Source organism: Oenanthe melanoleuca, chromosome 1A (genome assembly GCF_029582105.1).
Source record: "Oenanthe melanoleuca isolate GR-GAL-2019-014 chromosome 1A, OMel1.0, whole genome shotgun sequence".
Taxonomy (NCBI): Eukaryota; Metazoa; Chordata; class Aves; order Passeriformes; family Muscicapidae; genus Oenanthe; species Oenanthe melanoleuca.
In genome coordinates, this window is record NC_079334.1 from 67,903,898 (window position 1) to 67,924,702 (window position 20,805).

General features: G+C 44.3%; 1 protein-coding gene across 1 annotated transcript in view; it reads left to right on the top strand.

Moving 5' to 3' along the window:
- EXOC4 (exocyst complex component 4) overlaps nt 1-20,805 on the top strand; it is a 280,009-nt gene that overhangs the window by 216,241 nt on the left and 42,963 nt on the right. Inside the window, exons 11-12 of the mRNA XM_056482278.1 lie at nt 1,389-1,608; nt 17,067-17,203. Of these exons, the coding sequence (XP_056338253.1) occupies nt 1,389-1,608; nt 17,067-17,203 (357 nt within the window). The remainder of the gene's footprint in view (nt 1-1,388; nt 1,609-17,066; nt 17,204-20,805) is intronic.

Consider the following 20,805-nt stretch of genomic DNA (forward strand, 5'->3'; position numbering starts at 1 on the left):
TTTTGACAGCCATGAGAGGTCACAGTGAATGAGTCCAACACAGTCCCATCAACCCTGGCAGGACATGAGTGGTGTCACTGGGAGCTCTGGTATTTCTGGGAGCAGCTCTGTGGAGTCTCTGCTCTCTTCCCAGAAAACTCTGATGTGTCCCAGTGTAACAAAACTCATTCCCATTCTCACCTGGATTTCACTGCCAGGTTCTGTGATTCCCTCCCTGCTGCATCTCTCTCTCTCTTTGGAGAACCAATCTTCCACAAAGGGATCTCCCCACATTGTCCAGATGGAATTCAGAGCCATGGAGTGAACAGGGAGCGGATTTAGGGAGGAAAGACTCAGATTGGAGAGAAATCATCCCTGGGAATTGGCTCCTCAGTCACTGATGGGAAGGGAAGTGAGGAATGTGGAGGTAAAAAATGATGGATAATTAAGCAAATCTCACTGGAGGGTTTGGGAATAGGGTCAGTGTTAAGGAATAAAATCATGGAATCCTTGAGGTTGGAAAAGACCTCTCAGATCATCAAATCCAGCCATGTGTAAGTGCCACATCCCTGGTTTTTGTCAGGGATGGTGACTCCACACTTCCCTGCCAGCCTCCTCCATTTCTCCCTGCACAAATTTTTCCTGATGTCCAACCTGAGCCTCCCTCAGCACAACTCAGGACAGCATATCTCAATCCATCATGGCTCCTGATACCCAGTCCTGAATTATTTTGAAATAATTGCCTCAGATGCAGTTAAAGACATGACGAGGTAATTTCTGGAATAAATTCCTCCATGGAAACCAGATGGCAGCACAGAAATAAAGAGGTTTTTGCAGGAGATGGCAAACATTTGGTGCTAAAATATTCCCAGCATCATCCTGCTGCTCTGTGTGCTCAGGAATGGGACCCTGGGATGGAACATTAAAGGCTGATAAAAATACACCATAACAGATATCCATGAAGCAGGGCGATAATGGCATCATGCTTTTTTTTCATGTTTTTTTATTCTGGATTTTGAGCTAAAATATTCTGTTGTTCAGTTTAGAGGTGGGGAACTCACCTGTGGGAATCAAGTGACCATGCCCAGAAGGAAGCTTTTAAAAGAGATTTGTGGCATCTTAGCTTTTTTAAAGGTGATTTTATTTTTATAAGGATATCTTCCCAGCATGTCCCAAATGGAAAAACCAAATTGTGCCTGGGATGTGGATTTCCTCTCATTTTATCTCTCCTTCTCAACAATTTTTTTTATTTTATCTTTTTTTTTTTAAACTACTTTGTGGAGCTTTTCTCTTTTTCAAGCTGGGACAGTCCCTGGTCATTCCCACTGCTGCTTGGTTCTTTGGCAAAGCCAAATCTAAAATATCTGCTTGGTTTAATTACAATTTATTCTCTCCTTGCTGCTTTCCAGGTTTATCCAGGAGATTGAGTTTGCCATGGAGCTGGGCCCAGCCAAGCAGTGCCCACTGAGGGAGTTCCTCACCATGTACATCAAGAACATCTTCCTCAGCCAGGTCCTGGCAGAGATCAACAAAGAGATCGAGGGAGTCACCAAAGCCTCGGATCCCCTGAAAATCCTGGCCAGTGCTGACACCATGAAGGTCCTGGGAGTGCAGAGACCCCTGCTGCAGGTAGGGAGGGGCTGAGTGAGCACCCAGGGCATCTCAGTGACCACTCAGGACATCTCAGTGAGCACTCAGAACATCCCTGGTTGTCCATGTCCAGCCATGACCTGGGTGTGTGTCCAGTAAGGGAAAATGTGGAGCTGCTGGAGCAAATCCAGAGGAATCCTTGGAGCTGGAGCCAAGCTGGGGGTGCTCACCTGGAGAAGGGAAGGATCCAGGGAGAGCTCCCAGCACATTGCAGGGGATCCAGGAGAGTTGGAGAGGGACTGGGGACAAGGGATGGAGGGACAGGACACAGGGAATTGGGAAAGGGGAGATTGGGGAATTAGGAATTGCTGGCTGGGCTGGAATTGCCAGAGAATCCCTGGATCCCTGCAATGTCCCAGGAAGGATTGGAGCAGCCTGGGATGTGGGAGGTGTCCCTGCAATGAGCTCTGAGCTCCCTTCCCAGCCAGGGCAGCCCAGGATTCTGGGATTCAGGACACTCAGAATCCATCCAGAGGGATTTTGATGGACAGTGGGCATGGAAAAGAGAGGAAAAGGGAAGGGAGAGCCTTGATGGTTCCCTGAGATTGCAAGGGAAGGCCCTGGATCCATCAATTCCTTGGAGAGGAGATGGATCCAATGTGAGGTTGTGGAGAGCTGGGAATTGGCAGCTGGAGAAGGGAAGGATCCAGGGAGAGCTTCCAGCACATTGCAGGGCCTGGAGGGGCTGCAGGAGAGCTGGAGAGGGACTGGGGACAAGGGATGGAGGGACAGGACACAGAGGGGGCAGGGGAATGGATATTTATTGGGATGGAATATTGGGATGGAACATTTTCCTGTGTGTCTCCCTTAGAAGTTCTGGGCACACCTGGCAGTCACAGAGCTGTGGGATCAGCCTAAATCCACATTCCAACTCCCAGGAGGAGCAGGTGGGATCCAATCCTCCAGAACCTGTTGGTGATTATGTGGAGCCCCACAGCTCCCTCCACCAGAAACAGATGTGAGGGACTGGGGTTGAGATGAAGTGTTTGGAGAATTCTCCCCTGAAACACCTTTTTTTGAACTCCAGCTTGGAGCAGTGAGAAAAGTTGTCACCACAATTCCATGGGGAACTGGACAGGGGGGAATCCCACCCCAAAATTCTGGATTTCTTGTGTTACCTGGGGCTGAAAGGAATGAACTGACTCTTGCTGTTGTTAACCCTTTGAAGTTATTCCCTCTCTCCTGGGAAATCCTCTTTTCAGGGATGGATAATACTGGCAGCACCTTGGGAAGCAGCACCTTTATCCCAAAGTTTTTCTGGATTTTCTATCCCACTTTAGAGCTGTAAACCACGGGGATATTACAATGCCAGGCAATAACAGCAATAACTGTTATTTTTGTTGCCATTTCCAGAATTTTTGATGGATTAATGGTCACTAACTCTGTGCCTGTCTGGGTGCAGGATGGTCCTTTCAGAGCCAAAGCAAAATCAAATTCCAAAACAGCATTTCCAGAAGTTTCTAGAGGGGAACAGCTTCTTTAGAAATGCCAAAATTCTCTTTGCAGGAGTGAAAATGATGTTTTGGAGCTGCTTTATCAGCCTTAATATGGATAAAGACTTTTTTTTTTTTTTTTGGCTCATGGCTTCATTTCACATGAAAATATATTTCCTTAAATATTTCAATATATTTCCTTAAAGCTCCTCAGGGGTTGAAGACTCAGAGTAGCTTGGAATTTTTTTTTTGTCCTGTTCCTTCAATTTGTTTCTCATGATGGATGGAAATGATTTTAAACTGGAATTATTCTTGGTCAAACTGTCTGTGGTCAGGAGGTCTCCCTGTTCCTGGCATTAGAGAAGGGTAATTCTCTGAAAAGAGAAGAAAAATTGCTGCTCTTTGAACCAACTCATCCAAATAGCTCCCTAAAATAAATCCTATTGATTTTCCATTAAAGTGGGAAAAAAAAAAAAAAAAAAAAAAAAAAAAATTATTTCTGCATAACCCTAACCCTAACCATGGATACGATGGAATTATGGGGAATTAAGTTTTCTCCCAGATTTTTCCTGTTTTTCCCAAAATCTCTCTGAAGCCTCTTTAGCTGTGATTGGAACATGAATTTTGGGATCACTAGCAGCACATATTTAAGCTGAATTTGGTGGGAGATCAGAGATTTTCCAGCATTGTGTCCTCCCCCATTCCTGCAAAGATCATCCTTAAAAAAAAATAAAATTCTCCTCTCTAAATATTCCATTTTACTGCCTCGTTTTCCACTCTTCCCTCTTCAAATGTAAAACACTTGAAACTCTTTTCCCTTTGCAGACTGAATCACCGTGAAACTCATTTGTCTCAAAATTATTCAGCATTAAATTTCAGGCTGTAATTGTTTAAATCGATCCTAAATTAGGCTACAAGTGCCTCGGCAGCTTCTTCCAGCCTGTTCTTGTAGGGTTCTCAACGAGGTGATAAATCTTTCCACCCAGGTGGTCACTGGCCTTAAAAAACCTCTTGGTCCATCTCCAAAAAAATGCAAATTGCTTCTCTCTGGAGCAGCAGAGTGGGAATTTTCCCTTCCCTTCAAAGCCTCTGTGGTTTCTTATCTCAGCATGGTGTGGATGATTCTCCTGATACTTTTCTGGCCAAATTCCAACAGCTGAAAATCAAAAAAAAAAAAATAAAATTAAAAATTCTTAAAAAGTGCAGCTGTTTTGCAGGATAATGACTTGCTGGAGTTAATTACCACGGCCCCCACTCCATGCAGGGAATCACTCAACGTGTGACTTCCCAAGGAGACATCCCTGAGAGCTTCTGGAATGTTTTCTTCCCATCAAATGAGTGGTTATTAAGGAGAAGAATGGTCCCAGCCAGCAGCTTTTGATGGCTCACCAGTGCTGATGGCTCCATGCTTTGATGGAGGCTGCATGTTATTATTTATTCGTGTAAACAAATTAATTATTTTGCCAGGCTGGCTCCCAGCCAGCAGCATCCATTAAGGAGCAGGCATGGCTGATCCATTGGGGTTTTTCCCATTCAAGGATCATTTTAAAGCAATTTTCATGGCTCTGAGCCTCATATTTCATTTTTTTTTTTTAATTTTTCAGCTCTTGTTTATGTGTTTCATGTCAAGGGGTGTAAAACCCACCCACTGCAGAATTTCTGCTAAATCTCCTTTTCCAGCTTAAAATGAGAGACTCTCAGTGGGATCTGACTCTCCCTGTTGTTTCCAATATTTATTCAGATAATTTTTCCTTTTGGAGGGGGGACATTTAGTTCAGTTCCTGCCTTTTGTGGAAGCTCTCAGCTGCAGATGTGTGAGCAGCTCAGAGCTGCACAATAGCAGTTGCTTTAGGCAGAGAGTCAAGGCTTCAATTTTAAAATTAAAGTGCTTTTTATTTTAAAAACTCAACTTTGAGTGCATCCCAGGGCAGGGGAGTTGTGTGTGGACATTTCCAAGCAGGCAGAATTATTTTTGTCCTCCTCAGATGTGCAGAAGGGAAGTCAGGCTGCACAAACCATCCCACAGATGTGAGTGTGTCTGACCTGAAGGGAAGTGGTTGAGGTCTCTGGATCCTGTTCATCCCTGAAATCACTGGATGTTGTGGATAACCCTCATTTGCTCAGTGATGAATCATTAAATTATGGGATATTTGGGGTTGAAAAGGATTTTTAAAGGTTTTTCAGTCCAGCCCTGCTGCCACAAGCATCTTCCACTATCCCAGGTTGTTCCAAGCTCCATCCAACCTGACCTGGAGCATTTCCACTGAGAGCTGGGTGCAAAATGTTGGTCCTGGTCCAATCTGAGGCCACCAAGTTGTTTTGTTTCAGCAAGAATCTGCCCTGTTCTTCATGGGGAAGTCCTGGAATGGAATTCCCAGAGAAGCTGTGGCTGCCCCTGGATCCCTGGAAGTTCCCAGGACAGGATTTGGAGCATTTTTGGATGGTGGGAGGTGTCCCTGCCCATGGGTGAGGTGAGATGGGATGGGATTCAAGGTCTCAGCCATCTTCTTCATGCAGGAAAAGCCAAATTCTTTATTCACACAACTCATTTTATAGACCTTGTCTGCAACTTTAATTGGTTAGAATTTCTTTCTTGCCAATTACTCTGTTGGTTAGTAAAAGGTATTTTCCTTGTCCATCAAATCTCTCTGCTCTGGAATTATTTCTTCACTGATTCTCATGGGACAAATCCATTGTTTACCCAGGTAAAGTTGTTTTTCACTCACAGTTTATTGTGTTAATGAATCTTTCATACCAGGATTACTTTTTCCTGGGAACTTTCAACCTGCACTCAGAATTAGTGACAGGCTGGCTTCAATTTGGCAGAGCAAGCCTGATTTTATGATGCCTTTCTTTTATAATTTCTCTACCTGTCTACAACATAAAACCACTAAAACTTCCTTGTAATTTACCTTATTTTCATTTTTTTTCCCCTCTTGCTTTCAGTTTTTCCTCAGAGGTTGGGAGCAAACCACACATATCTGCCCCCATCCTCCACCCCAGCCTTGATTGATTATTTTAATTCCTCAAAAAGCCCTGCCTTGCTGTCATAAATCCTCATTTTGCCTCCCAGGGCTGGTGTCAGCCCCTGGAACTTGCCTGGCCACCCTCTGCTTGTTTAAAGCTCCAGCTGCACATTCCTCATTTGCAAACTCATTTAGAATCCCTGGCAGGACCCTGGGATGCTGAGCAGCTTCTCCTCAGCCTGGAGTGCTGCTGAAAATCCACAGACACAAGTGAATCCCACCCAGATTTCCATTTCTCCTTTTTTTCCCAAGATTTCTGCAATTTTAAACCTTTAAACTTTTTTTAAAAAGTGCTTTGCCTTCACCAGGGTTGTTTTTTTTTTGGTGATGGATGAGCTGCAGCTCCAGGAGGAAACTGGACAGGTGGAATTGGATAAATTTCATTTAAAGGAAGCTGTGTGGCTCCATCACCAACATTCCTCCAGGAATTTCTTTCATGGAATCCCAGCATGGTTTGGGTAGAATAAAAAACCCATCCAAGGGCAGGGACACTTCCACCATCCCAGGCTGCTCCAAGCCCTGGCCTGGGACACTTCCATGGCTGGGACATTAAAAACTCCCAAAAACTTCTCTGGGAATCCTGGTTCTTCCATAACTCTCTTTTCCCTAGGAAAGTTTAATATTTGCTGTTCCAAAACTCACCAATAATCATTTATAATCCAATATTTATCCAATACTCATGTGGAGCCTGAGCTCTCTGCACCCATTTGGGTACCTCTCTCCCATCCCAAATATTTTTCCCTTCCCTCTGCTTGTTCCACTCCCAAATTTGGGATTTTTGCTCCATAAATCCCAAATCCAGCCTGGAACATGAAAAACCTGATGGATGGTTCCAACTTCCCCATATTCTTTCCAGGCTCCCCCAAAGTGTCATTATTTTTCTTCCCTCTCATTCTGAAGCCTGGGCCCATTTCTTTGAGGAAGAATAACTCTCATTCCCAGGTTTTGAAATGTTTTCCTAATCACAAGTGCTGCATGAGAAGAGCCATCCCATTTTGAATAATTGATGGCCACTTTATTGAGCTGTCAGCACTAATTCATCCTCCTTTTGAAGTGCTGCCACGTTCAAAGGACTCATCCTTTCACAACGTGCTCATTTTTCCAGGAAAAGTTCATTTTTATAATTAATTTTTTTTTTCCCTCCTCCACTGTGGAATGCAATGTGTGGGGAGAAGGAGGGATGAGGCTCCTTCCAGCTCCTGCACCCTCTAAAATTCTTTTATTCCTCCTCTGGCTGCTCATTTCTCTGCCTCCCTCCTCTCACAGAGGTTTAATTATACCCGTTTTAAAAAGTGCATTTTGAAATCTGACACCCAGCTCTGCCGCAGAACAAAAGAGACATTAATCTGCTGTTGAAAGGGAAGGTAAAAAACTCTTTTTTGTGTGTGTGTGTGTGTGTGGCAGGGGCTGCCCCTCCCTGACAAGCAGCGCTCAGTGGGAGTAGTTGGGATTTTGGAGGCAGGGACTTGTCAACAGGAGAATTTATAAAAGGAACAACAACTCAGGAATGTTGGCATTCCACTGGAATATTCCTCCTGGCAGCCTGCCTCTGGAAGGTTCATAGCACTCTAATTTACACCTGAAAGAAATGAGGGAGGGCACTAAATTAAAAGTTTCCCCTCCTGGTTCTAGTCTGTAAATAGAACCTTTCCATTAAAATAAAATTTAAAATAAAATAATAATACAGTTTCCCTCACACAGACAAAGCTGTCAGAACAGTATTTTTTTTTAATTTATTTTTTTTTCTGCTTTTGTGCTGGGATTTTTGCTTTGTGTGACCTGCACTGCAGAGAAGGGAAAAGTTTTTCCCTCTCACCATGAAGCTGTTGGGGGGTCCCAGGTCTGCTCATCCTGGGGCTGCTCCAGGATTTCCTGGGGAATTCACACCATTCATTAATTAAAATATTTAATTAAAATAGCTAAGTATATCTAAATATCTAAACATCTTTAATTAAAATGTTTAAGGACTTTGTGCCTGGAAAGAAAACTGCTGCAAGGTGTGAAAATCGAGGAAATGCTACAACTCTACAGGAGAGCCCTGGCCAGGGCTGCTTGAATTAATTAGGTGCTGGTTAATTAATTAATTAATTAATTAATTAGGTGCTGCTGGAAAAGGTGAAGGAGGAGAGGACTGGCAGGTACTGGATGTGTGGAGATGGAATCTCAGTTTGGATCTCACCTGACCTTGAAGCCACTGGAGCAACCCCAGATTTCTTTCAGTGGGAGGGAGATGAGATCCATCCCATTGGACCTAAAAAAGTCTGAATAAAATAACATCAGTCAGTGGAGCAGGAAAGGACAGAAGGAGATCTGGTCACTCAGAAATCACACACAATTAAAACAAAAACAGGCCTGGAAATGAAGAAAACAAAATATTCCAGCCTCCAAGGGTGTTTTTAGCCCAAGGCACTGAGTTTTCTCTGTTGAACTCTGTTTTTTATCATTTAGGGGTGGTGTCAAACATGGTGTTGAGGGACAGGTCCAACCCTCATTGGGTTTAATTCCTGCTCTGTCATTTTCCATCACAAAATGAAAACTGGGATTCAGCCCTGACCTCCCAGTTAGCACAGAGCTGTTGGGGATGCTCCATCCCTGGAAGTGTCCAAGGCCAGCTTGGAGCAACCTGGGCTGGTGGAAGGTGTCCCTCCCAAGGCACTGGGCTGGACACTGGATGATCTTTTAAGTTCCTTTCCAGCCCAAATCATTCCATGACCCATTTTTCCTGGAATATGAACTGCCAAAATGTGCAGGAGCTGGGGTTTTAGACCTCAAAACAAAACCTCAGGGGGAATAATTTGGGCTGTCCCTTAACTTGTTTTTAATTAAACACTTTGTCTTGCCCTAGGATTTCAGTTTATTTCTTTTCTTAAGGACCAACAAAACCTTTTTTGAGGTTGATACTGATTTAGCAGAAAGCTGAGCTGTTTTTTCAGAGGCCTCAGGTTTGTCACAAGCCATTTCCAATTTCTTCTCACCAAGAGTGGTCTTAGCAAGGATGGTTTGGAAGGACTCAGAATGCTTTTCTTTGGTGGGAACTGAGCTACTCAGCACCACCTCAAGCACTGACCTCACTTTTGGACCCTGAAAACTCTCCTTGAATCCCCCTGAATTCTCTCTAAACCCTCAGCTCTGAATTCCTGGGTTCCTGTTGGTGAGGGGATGGAAAATCCTCCCTTTTCCCACAGGGTGCTCTGTGCAGCCAGCATGGTTCTGCTGAGGGGCAGGAGCTTGTGAAAGCAGTTTAATAAAAAAAAAATAAAATAATAATTTCTGGAGGGTTTTTATTGGCTTTTCACTTGCAGAGAGTTCAGGGAAGTCCTTTTGGGAAGTTGGTGTACCCTCAGCCACCTCCCTATTGCTGAAGTGGAAAATCCTTAAATACAGATTGACCTCGAGTTGCAGCAACTACTGAATATTTAAAATTCCTCTTTTCTCTCGAAAAATTCCTTTTTTTTTTCTTTTGCCCAGTGATGGACCCAAATTGTCTTTACAGACCCCAGGTGGGATGATTATCCCATTTCTCCAACACTTCCACTGTTTGATGCTTGTTCCTCGTGTGTTTTTCTGGATAAAATGGAAAATGAGGATAAATGAGAAACCAATAAATCCTTGATCCCTAACCCAGCTTTGCCACAAACTTAAAGAGCAAGGAATAGGAAAATTATCACTTGGACAAGGATTTTCTCTAATTTCACATGCAGTGCAGAGGAGCAGGAAAGGGAAAATTTGGTTGGACACAGAGGGGGAAGTTTGTGACAGCCCCAGACTTCCAGCCCTGACATTATTCCCTCACTTGAGACACCAAAATCCTCCTGGAATGATGCAGCAGCCAGAGCAGAATCAGGAATATCAGTGCCTTGGCAGGGAGATGGAGGGGATCATTTAATTGGTCTTTTGTATCTCTCCCTTCTCTGATCCTGCTGAGTTCTGGAGCTATTATTAAAGGCATTTTTTAAGGTATTTTAATTTACTCCTCCAAATGGATTCCCATCCATTCACTCCCACCAAGTGAATGTTGTCAGGGACATTAGTGGGGTGATAAAATAGCTGCAGCTTCCTGCTGCTTTTAATGTGTTACATCCACCAGAAAAGTCATTAGCTCTTAGCCTTTAATACACCCTCTGCACTGCTGCAGAACTGTTTATCACTTCAAAGTGCCAGCACAGGCCAGGCTCTCCCTTTATTAATCAATATATACATTTGTGCAGGGAAAAGGGACTCATTCCCAGCTTGGTTTGTGCTGTGAGAGCCAAAAAAAAAAAAAAAAAAAACAAAAAAAAAAAATAACCCATCCCTGACATTTTCATCCCCATCCCTGAATATTCCTAGAAGTGGCTTTTCCTCAGGTTTTTCACACAGCTGCCCCAATTACAGGTGGCAAGGTGACAGATTTATTTCACCAGTGGTGAGTGGCAGCTTTGCCTCTCCTTTGTCATCCCTGCTCTAGAACATCATTAGCACAAGTGGAAGGTGGAGTGTGGAATTAATGATGCTCAGGAGCAGAGCTGTCCATTTGGGAGCTCCCTGTTAATAAATGTTTTCATCCAGCTGGCCCAGTTTGGAGAATAAAACACCTCAGTCTTATTTTTGTGTGCTTTGAGATCTATTTTTGTTTTTTACTGGAAGCACCAGTATTTAAAATAAATTTATCTATTATAAATATCTTGCTGGAGATGGTGAATATGAATGTTCAGTGATGCTCCTGGAAAGACACAGAGACCACAGCAAAGGCAGCTGGATGATGAAAAACTAAAATAAATTGGGGAAAAAAAAATACTGGGAAAGGTTTAGCAGGGCTGAGCTCCCAAAAGAAAACGTTGTTGTGCCCCTGGATTGGTGCTGTCCAGTGCAAAGTCTGTAATTATCACCTAAATTCAACAAAATTAGTGAAAATGCAAGAGATCACTGGAAAACAAAGGGAGAAATGCAGGAATGAGGGACCCAGCTTTGGGATTTGGTCTCTCACATTCCAGAAAAGTGTTTTAGCTCTGTGGGTTGAATTTGGAATTACAGAGCTGGTTTTTTTATTTTTGAATCCTTGCAGAGTTTGCAAAGCCTCCCCTGTCTGTGCTTTAACTGTGGCTGGTTAATTCTGCATTTACTGGGCTTGTGCAGGGCTGGTCCCAGGAAATGTTAATTTTGTGTTCCAGCCTCACTGAAATCCCAAATATTGAATAGAGTGTTTAAAGGAGGGAAATTCTTCTGCATGGCCACAGCAATGAGCAGATTTTATGGTTCATGTTATCTATTTATTTATTTTTTTTTAAACAAATGTACACTTTGCTCTTCATCAATATTCCAGTTCACTGGAGCAAAGCTTTTTTTGGATCACACAGTGGCAGGTAAATAAGATTTATCCAGGACCTTGTTTGTGCACTCATTTGGCTCCTGCAACATCACATTGAAAGCTGGGAGGAGAATTCCAGCAGATCCATGGGTTGAATTAAATAAATCCCATCAAAATTAAAATATCACCTGCATTGAAACAGGCAGAGTTATGGTTAAAATAAAATAAAATAAAATAAAATAAAATAAAATAAAATAAAATAAAATAAAATAAAATAAAATAAAATAAAATAAAATAAAATAGAAAAAAATCCCTTGGACTTAAAGCAAAGTTGTAGCAGGGTGTAGTATAACCATAGTGACAGGCACAACTGATATGGAATAATGGATTTTCCTGGAAATAGGCTGGGAGAGGAAAGCAGCCTATCAGATTGGAGAGTGTTAAAAAAAAAATAAAAAAATAAAAAAAGAGATTTTGCTGCTAAACACAGGTTTGAATGGAATTGCTTCATTCTAAAAACTCCAGCTCTTTGTAAAACCTGGATGTGCCAGGAAGAAAAGTGGAAAAATGGTGTTACCACTCCATGTGGGATAACCTCTGATCAGTACAAGAGGGAATTTGTACTCTCCTCTTTCCTCTGGTAGCTAAAAAAAAAATTTATTTAGTGGTTCAGGGCTGGTTTTACTCCTCTGCTTTATTGTTTTCCTATTTTATTTAAGTGCTGGTGCTGGAATAGGGCTCCAGGTTGGCTCCCAGGGCACTGATGGATCCCACTCCTCCCATTCCCACTCCTCTCAGGGCTGCTGTTGGTATTTTAGAGGCATTCAGGAGCCATTTATCCCAAAATTCCAGGAATCTGGTTCCTGCTTTTCAGTTTTCAATGATTCCCATCTCTAATTCTGCTCTTTGAGTCCTTCCAGTGGCCTCATGAGGTATTTGGAATTTTGGAATTTTTATCTCCCTTTCCCATTGCCCTCCAAGGAACTTGATATTTTTCAGCTCACTAGAGCCTGGCCAACTATTTAAGATAAAGGAATTTAAGTTTTGTTTTTTGAGACTGATCCAAAATTTAGAGCTGTGGCTCAGCACTGAGCCTGAAGAGATTTGAAAATTTTCTCCTGCCCTGCTTTAATTACAGCTGGGCTCTGTTTGGTGCTTAAAAATCAGCTAAACTCCAGCTTAAAAATTAGATCAGGCTTTATTAATTCTTCTCCTTTAAGGCAGCCCTCAGCTGGTGCCTTCCTCTGCCAAAGCATCTCAAGGAGATATTTTGTGATGGGCAATAATCAACTAATAATGGACAACTTTTCCAGTGCCAAGGTCTCTTCCCCCATCTGCTGTGTTTTGGTGAAGACATTTCTGAGCAGGATATTCCCAACTTTTGTCTGCTTTCCCCAAGGAAATGGAGTGAGGGAATGGAGATTCTGCCTCCCAGGGCATGGGAAAAGCTGTGATTTCTGCAAAATTTTTTTTTTTTTTTTTTTTTTTTTTTTTTTTTTTTAATTGAGAGTTGAGATTATTCCTCTAATCCAAGTGCTCCTCACCAGGAAGCTGGAAAATAAAATTATGCATTTCCCATCCCAGGAAAAGTCCAAGGCTGGGATAGATGGGGCTTGGAATAACCTGGGATAGTGGAAGGTGGCACTGGATGGGCTTTAAAAAGCCAAAATTATTCTCTGATTCTATGAAAAGCTGAAAGTTTTGGAAGTTTGAGCTGTTGGTTTGAATTCTGAGTGTCAAGGACTCATTGAAAAATCACCTTTATTGTCCTGAAACTGCATTTTTAAGAAACCCTTAAAAACCTCCCCCAGCTGCCTCCTTTCACCTTGTCCAGACATTTAAAACTCCCTCTGCTGGGGTGGCACAGGGCAATAATCCCAGAGGAATGGCTGGGATGGTGGAATCCCAAAGGAATTGGTGGAATATTGAAACCCCAAAGGAATGGGTGAAATCCTAAAGGAATGGGTGAAATCTCAAAGGAATTGGTGGAATACTGAAATTCCAAAGGAATGGGTGAAATCCCAAAGGAATTAGTGGAATATTGAAACCCCAAAGGAATGGGTGAAATCCCAAAGGAATTGGTGGAATACTGAAACCCCAAAGGAATGGGTGAAATCCTAAAGGAATGGGTGAAATCCCAAAGGAATGGGTGAAATTCTAAAGGAATTGGTGGAATGCTGAAATCCCAAAGGAATGGGTGAAATCCCAAAGAAATTAGTGGATTATTGAAATCCCAAAAGAATGGGTGAAATTCTAAAGGAATTGGGGAAATGCTGGAATCCCAAAGGAGCTGGTGGAATCCTGAAAACCCAAAGGAATGAGTGAAATCCCAGAGGAATTGGTGGAATACTGAAATCCTAAAAGAAAGGCTGGAAGGCTGAAATCCCAAAGGAATTGGTGTAATATTGAAACCCCAAAGGAACTGGTGGAATCTTGAAACCCCAAAGGAATTGGTGGAATCCTGAAATCCCAAAGGAATGGGTGAAACCCCAAAGGAATTGGTGGAATCCCAAAGGAATTGGTGGAATCCCAAAGGAATTGGTGGAATACTGAAACCCCAAAGGGATTGGTGGAATACTGAAATCCCAAAGGAATGGCTGGAATGTTGAAACCCCAAATGAAATGGCTGGAATACTGAAACCCCAAAAGAATTGGTGAAATACTGAAAGCCCAAAGGAATTGTTGGAATGCTGAAACCCCAAAGGAATGGGTGAAACCCCAAATGAATTGGTGAAATACTGAAATCCCAAAGGAATTGGTGAAATACTGAAACCCCAAAAGAATTGTTGGAATGCTGGAACCCCAAAGGAATTGGTGAAATCCCGAAGGAATTGGTGAAATGCTGAAACCCCAAAGGAATTGGTGCTCCAGTTCCTCTCCAGCTCACTTGTCCTGTGCCACCCCCCAGCTGGGGCAGGACTCCTGCCTGCCCTGGAGCTGCTTCACACCCCCTGAACCTCCAGCCCAGCTGGGAATAAGGAGCAAATCACGGGATAAATGGCAAATATTTGCAAAACCCATTAAAGACAAACCCCACAGGTCCATAACCAGCAGTGTCTCTGTTCTACCCTCATCCCCCAGCACAGCTCAGGGACAGGAGGGCATCAGCAGGAATTGATTTTTATTTTTAGCAGCCTTCAGCCTCGTTGAAAACCTTCCTGGAGGGGTAATGAACCATCCCCTGGTGTGGGGTTGGGATTCAGGTGTGAGGGGCTGGATCTTGTTCCCTGGATGAGTTTCCTTGTTAGTGTGGGTTTTTTTAAGCCATAAAATTAAGCTTTGATCACATCCCTTTGCTGTTAATGAATCCAGATGGGGCAGAGGCAATGGGATTGTGGCTCTGGGATAATGTGGGAGCTGCTTTTCATTTTGGGGACTTGCAGAAGCTCCAGGCATGGCCCAGCTAATGAGTCCAGTTGTCCCAAATGTCTCTTCAGACAGGGTGTCCCCAGGGACACCTGCAGAGGTGGCAGCAGGGCTTTGGGAAAGGTTAAGATGTGGCAGAGAAATGGCCATTACATATCTGGCAGTGTCTTCTTTCATATGGTAATTCCCTTTTTTTTTCTCCTCCCTTTTATTATTATTTTTTTTTTAATCATTCAAGTAGCTTTGTGTTCACTTTAAATTAATAGGATTTCTTCTAAAATCCAGATACTGGCAGGAGCTTTGCTGGAATTTTGATGTTGTGGAGGAAAATAAGTGGGGAAAACTCCATTAAAAAAACTCCATAAAAACCACAGTACTTTCTGTTTTAACATCCACTCGTGGGTTTTTTGGTGGTTGTTATTTCCAAATGCTGAGTTACAAAAAGAAATTGAAATGGGCTGGATCAAGGCCAGGTTTGATTCCCTCTTGTGTGGTTTTGTGTCCAACCCAGGAGGATTCCTGGCAGGACAGATCCTGCTCCTGCAGGAGATCTTGACACCATGGACCTGCTGAAAACACCACACCAGAGGAAAAGGAAAAATCTGGTTATCCACAAAAAAGGGAAAGGAATTGCTTTTGTCTTCTGTGTTGCTACATGAGCCAGGGAGGATTTTCATATCTTGTTTTATTTCTGAGGGATCAGTGGTGACTTTGATCCCTCACCACATTTCTCAGCCCATCCTGGGCTTGACTTTAATCTCAAACCACATCAGGCTCTGCTCAGGTGAAACCTCACCTGCAGAAATAGGGACACAGCAGGAGCTGGAGCTGCTGGAGCAAATCCAGAGGAATCCATGGAGCTGCTCCAGGGCTGGGAGAGCTGGGGGTGCTCACCTGGAGAAGGGAAGGATCCAGGGAGAGCTTCCAGCACATTGCAGGGAATCCAGGAGAGCTGGAGAGGGACTGGGGACAAGGGATGGAGGGACAGGACACAGGGAATGGCTCCCACTGCCAGAGGATGGATGGATGGATGGATGGATGGATGGATGGATGGATGGATGGATGGATGGATGGATGGATGGAATCTTGAGAAGGAATTCCCAGAGCAGCTGTGGCTGCCCCTGGATCCCTGGAATGTCCAAGGCCAGGTTGGACACTGGGTTTGGATCACCCTGGGACAGTGGAGGTGTCCTTGCCATGGATGGGGTGGAATTGGGTGAGTTTTTTTCCTCCAAGTGCAGTTGGGAGCCAAGAACGTCCCAGGAACAGCACAGGCACTGCCTGAGCCTTCAGGGGAGCCCCTTCCCAAGGACTTGGGAGAGTTCCCAAGGAGGATGAGGTTGGAAGATGCTTTTTTGCCAGGTCAGGGACAGGGAGCAGAGCAGGAACAATCCCTGTCCCTCAGGGTTGCTCTGGAGGAGCAGGATCAGGGATCTGGGTGATGCTGCTGTGCTTTAATCAGGAAATCAGAGGGGAGATGCAGGTTGGGCTCGTGGGGATGTGGCAGAGGTGGTGATTTGGGGGTTGATGAGATTTTGCTCTGAGTCACCAACTCAAGGGGGGCTCTTTCCAAACCCTGGGATCATCCCATATAATTAGAGTCCAGAATTTCTCAAATCAGCCAGGGCTCCCAAATGCTTCTGTATCTTCCTTTGCTGCAGTTCAGGAATAACCCTTCACTCTGAGACTGTTAATAATTCAATTTATATCAACCTGGGACTTCCATCACCTCCCCTCTGTCTTGTTTGCAGCAACAAAACCAAACACAGTGGGCAAAATAAATATAAACTGTGCAAGTCACCATGGAAGGGGGTTCAGAAATCTCAGAATTCACGTGGAGCTGTTGAAATCTTGGACATTGTTGGATATATGGAACCTGCTGCAGGCTGGAGGAAACCAAACCTGCTCAGCAGGGGTTTTAGTGGCTCTCTTTGGGGTGGGGATTGATCAAAGATTGGTCTGGGAGGTCTCTTCCAACCTCAAAAATTCCCGGATTTACAGGATATGGAGCAGCACTTTGGGCTGTGTGTACCTTTAAAAACCACATTTTTACCTTTTGAGGTTTCACCTAATGAAGGAAAGACCTGGTGAGCTGCAGGAAAGGGCTCAGAAACCCAAACTTCCCAAGCTGATACTCAAACCCTCAAACCACTTTCCTCCTTTTCTTGCCCAGTTTGTTCCTTCCCCTCATTTCATCCTCACAGGAGCCCTGGGGGAGCAACAGCTTCACATTTACACCTGTGACAACAACCAGCAAAGCAGGAGAGGGCTGAGATAAACCCTCACTGAGCTGCTGCTCACAGCTGGGTTTTGTCCCCTCCCCAGAGCACGGTGATCGTGGAGAAGACAGTGCAGGACCTGATGAACCTGATGCACGACCTGAGCGCCTACTCAGACCAGTTCCTCAACATGGTGTGTGTGAAGCTGCAGGAGTACAAGGACACCTGCACCCTGGCCTACAGGTACAGCCCAGAGCACTGGTTTGGAATCAAAACCAGTGGGAGACTCCAAGTCAGAAATATAATTTAATAGGGAAAAAAAAAAAAAAAAGAGAGAGAGAGAGAGAGAGAAACCACTGAGTCAGAATACAACCTGACACCCTGCTAGTTAGGTGGTGGTCTTGTTGAAGCAATGATCCTGGCAGCTCTTGTCCTCTGGAATGCAGTGGAAAGAAGGTTCCTTGGTGTCCAAAATGTCAGTTTTTATCTGGGTAGGAAAGGCTTGGCTCCTCCCCTGGCTGGAGCATCTCCCAGTGGGATGATGGAATTTTATCAGTCATGGCCTGGGACTCACTGGCCATGAACAGGAGATATCTCCTGGAGGGAGGATGGGCTGTGGGAAAGATAAAGATGATTGCCCAGCTGGTTTAAAGATGGCCCATTAACAGGAGATATCTCTACAGAGATGAGGATCACTGCCCCACCTAGTTCTGACAGCTGGCCCATTAACAGGAGATATCTCCCACAGAAACAAGGATCACTGTCCCAGCTGGTTTTTAACACCTGGCCCATTAACAGGAGATATCTCCACAGAAATGAGGATCACTGCCCCACCTGGAGAATTCAGACTTTTGGGCACATCCTTATATTGTAACCCAGGACAACAGCCCAGGGTGGAACTGCTGCTCTTTGGGGTTGGCTGTTCTGCTGTGAGGGGTCAGGAGTTGTTTCCTAAATCATCTCTGCTGGGCTGGTCAAAGGTGTTTCCTTCTAGGGATAAAAATGCTGGGATAATGGTCAGTGGAATTATTCTTCTTTATGGAATAAATGACAGGAGTTTTGATTTCCCAGTGGATTTGTCCACATCACATTGTGGTTTAGGGTCTTGAGATGTGGATGACAGTGGTGGTAGAGCTTAGGAATTATTCCAGTTCTTCCTTTAATCAGGCAGGATGAGACTTTCCAGGGCCTGGAGGGGCTGCAGGAGAGCTGGAGAGGGACTGGGGACAAGGGATGGAGGGACAGGACACAGAGAATTGGGAAGGGGAAGATTTGGGAATTAGGAATTGCTGGCTGGGCTGGAATTGCCAGAGAATCCCTGGATCCCTGCAGTGTCCAAGGAAATGTTGGACACTGGGATTTGGAGCATCCTGGGATAGTGGAAGGTGTTCCTGCCATGGCAGTGGAACTGGATGGTCTCTTCCAACCCAAACCATTCCATAATTCCATGATAAAAGGTGACCTCAAGTCACTGAGAGTCCAAAGTGTCATCTTTAAAAATAAATGGCTGAATGTTCCTTTTGCTCTTTGGTGAAGTCATTCAGATTGTTCATTTGGAAATTTGCAAGGAATTCAGCTTCATTTTAATTAATTCTGTTGAGATTTGGGTGTTCAGGTCTCATGGCAGTTTAGGAATTTCAGGATGAGAGGAAATGACCATAAGTTGCACCAGGAGAGATTTAGGTTGGATATTAGGAAAAATTTCTTCCCTGAAATGTTGGTCAGGCTGGAAGGAGCTGCCCAGGGCAGGGTGGAGCCCCCATCCCTGGGGGGGTTTCAAACCCTGTGGATGTGACACCTGGGGACACGGGTGGCCCTGGCAGTGCTGGGAATGGTTGGATCCCATCCCAGAGGTCTTTTCCAACCTAAATTATTATAGGAATCAGTAACCCATGAATCCACACACACTGGGTTTGGGGAAAGTTTCCCAAAACAATTCTATGAAGTGACAAGGAGTCACCAACTGCTCTGTCCTTGTTCCATTGGCATTTTGGGGTGATCCATCCCTAACATTCCCCAACCAAAGCAGGGAAGATCAAGGCACCACAATCCCACTGGACATGTTGGGGTTAAACCCTTCAAGTATTTGATTTATCAGAGATTTCCTGGTAAATATCAATAAATAACTTCTAAGAACATCCAGTTATCCACCTGTAAAACCTGGACAGGAAAACCAGGATCATACCCTGTCCAGTGGGGATAAATAATTCCATTAAAAACCACTACAAGATGCTGCAGGAATGTGGGCTGGGATAGCAGCTCTACATCATCCCCTCCATGGCTCTTGAGCCTGAAAAAAAAGCCTGAAAAAGCCCTTGTGCTTCCTGACCGAGAAATTATTTCCCATTGCCTGATTTTATTCAGGAAAAAACTTCATCCAGCAAATGGGCTCATCATCATCACTATTAACAACAGCAGTGAGAAGAGGCTAAACTTTGCCTGAACACCCCCCTAAATTGGGAGCTGCTCATGTGCCATTGTCAAAATATTCCTTTTTCACCCAAAATTCCCCTGCCTGGAGCCAGACAATGGATTTGATTTGTTTGGCTGGAACTCGAAGGTCCTTCCTTCCTTCCTTTGCCATTCCTGGCTTTTGGCACCTGCTGAGGGCTAATTAGGACAAAGCTAATTTGGCCATCTCCTGATTGCAGCCAGAGGAGAAAACAGGAAATGTTCTCGTTTTGCTGCTGGCAAATGACTGAAATAGAAATGTGTGTTCCTTCCTGGGAATGCAGGGGAGAGGAGCAGCTCCTGGTGCTCATCCACGGGGATGTTATGCCCTCTGCAGGGATCTGGGCTCCACACAGCCCTGCCCTTTGCTCCAGGCTTTTCCCTGGGCCGTTGGGATGGAGAAATCCTGTTGGTAAAATTGGTGGAGTCAGGATTATCAACAGCTCCTTAAACTCCTTGGAGCTGGGAGTCCATCCCATCTGGCAAAGCTGAGGCTCTTGGGATGGCAAAGAGTGAAAATTTGGGAAGGCAGAGAGGTGTTTTTTGTGGGATTTGTTCCTTCAGGGGGAATGTGGGTGAAAAGCATCCAAAGGGAGGCTCCTCCAGGCAGATTTAATCCGGAGTTCTCTGCAGAACAGCTCGGGAAGGACGTCAGCACTGGGAAATGCACAGCTGAGACTCTTCATGTCTGAGCTCTGTTTGGCTCCTGTTTGCCAGGGATTCAAACAGAAAAACATCAAACCCAAGGGGGCTGGGTGGGATTGGACACGAATAGCAGCTCTGGTGTGTTCATTGATGGCAGATTTTGGATCGCAGCGTAGGTGAGGTGCCTCCTGCAAATCCCATTTTTGTCCAAATTCCAATTCCAGTTTGCCACCCAAACTGTTTACAAATGTCAGCTCTGATTTCTGACTAATTGATGAGGGGCTGGGGCTGAAAATGCAAATAAAAGGGGAGATGGAGCCCCCAAACCTCCTGCTGTGCTGGCAGCTCTTCCCAGTCGTGTCCAACCCCCATCTCCAGCAGATTCCCAGGAGAGCAGCTCAACCCCAGAGATAAAAACCATTTTATGTTAAAAACCTGAGTATAAAACCATTTTTGTGGGATTTTTGGAGATCCTGAAAGGAGAAACCTGCCCAGTTCACCCTTAACACGAGCCCTTCTTTTTAATCTTCTGCCTTCTCTGACAAAATTTAATTTTTGCAATTCAGACAGCAATCTCTTTCCATGTCTTTCTACAAAAATTTGCCAGTTTTACTCATGTCCATGTTGAAGTTGCACATTTTTATTTTGTTGTCCAGCTCTGTCTTGTGTGTCCATCCCCTTCTTCCTCATCTTCATCCTCACCTTGTTCCTTTTTTAACCCCTCTGAAGGTTCTGAGTAAAGGAATCCC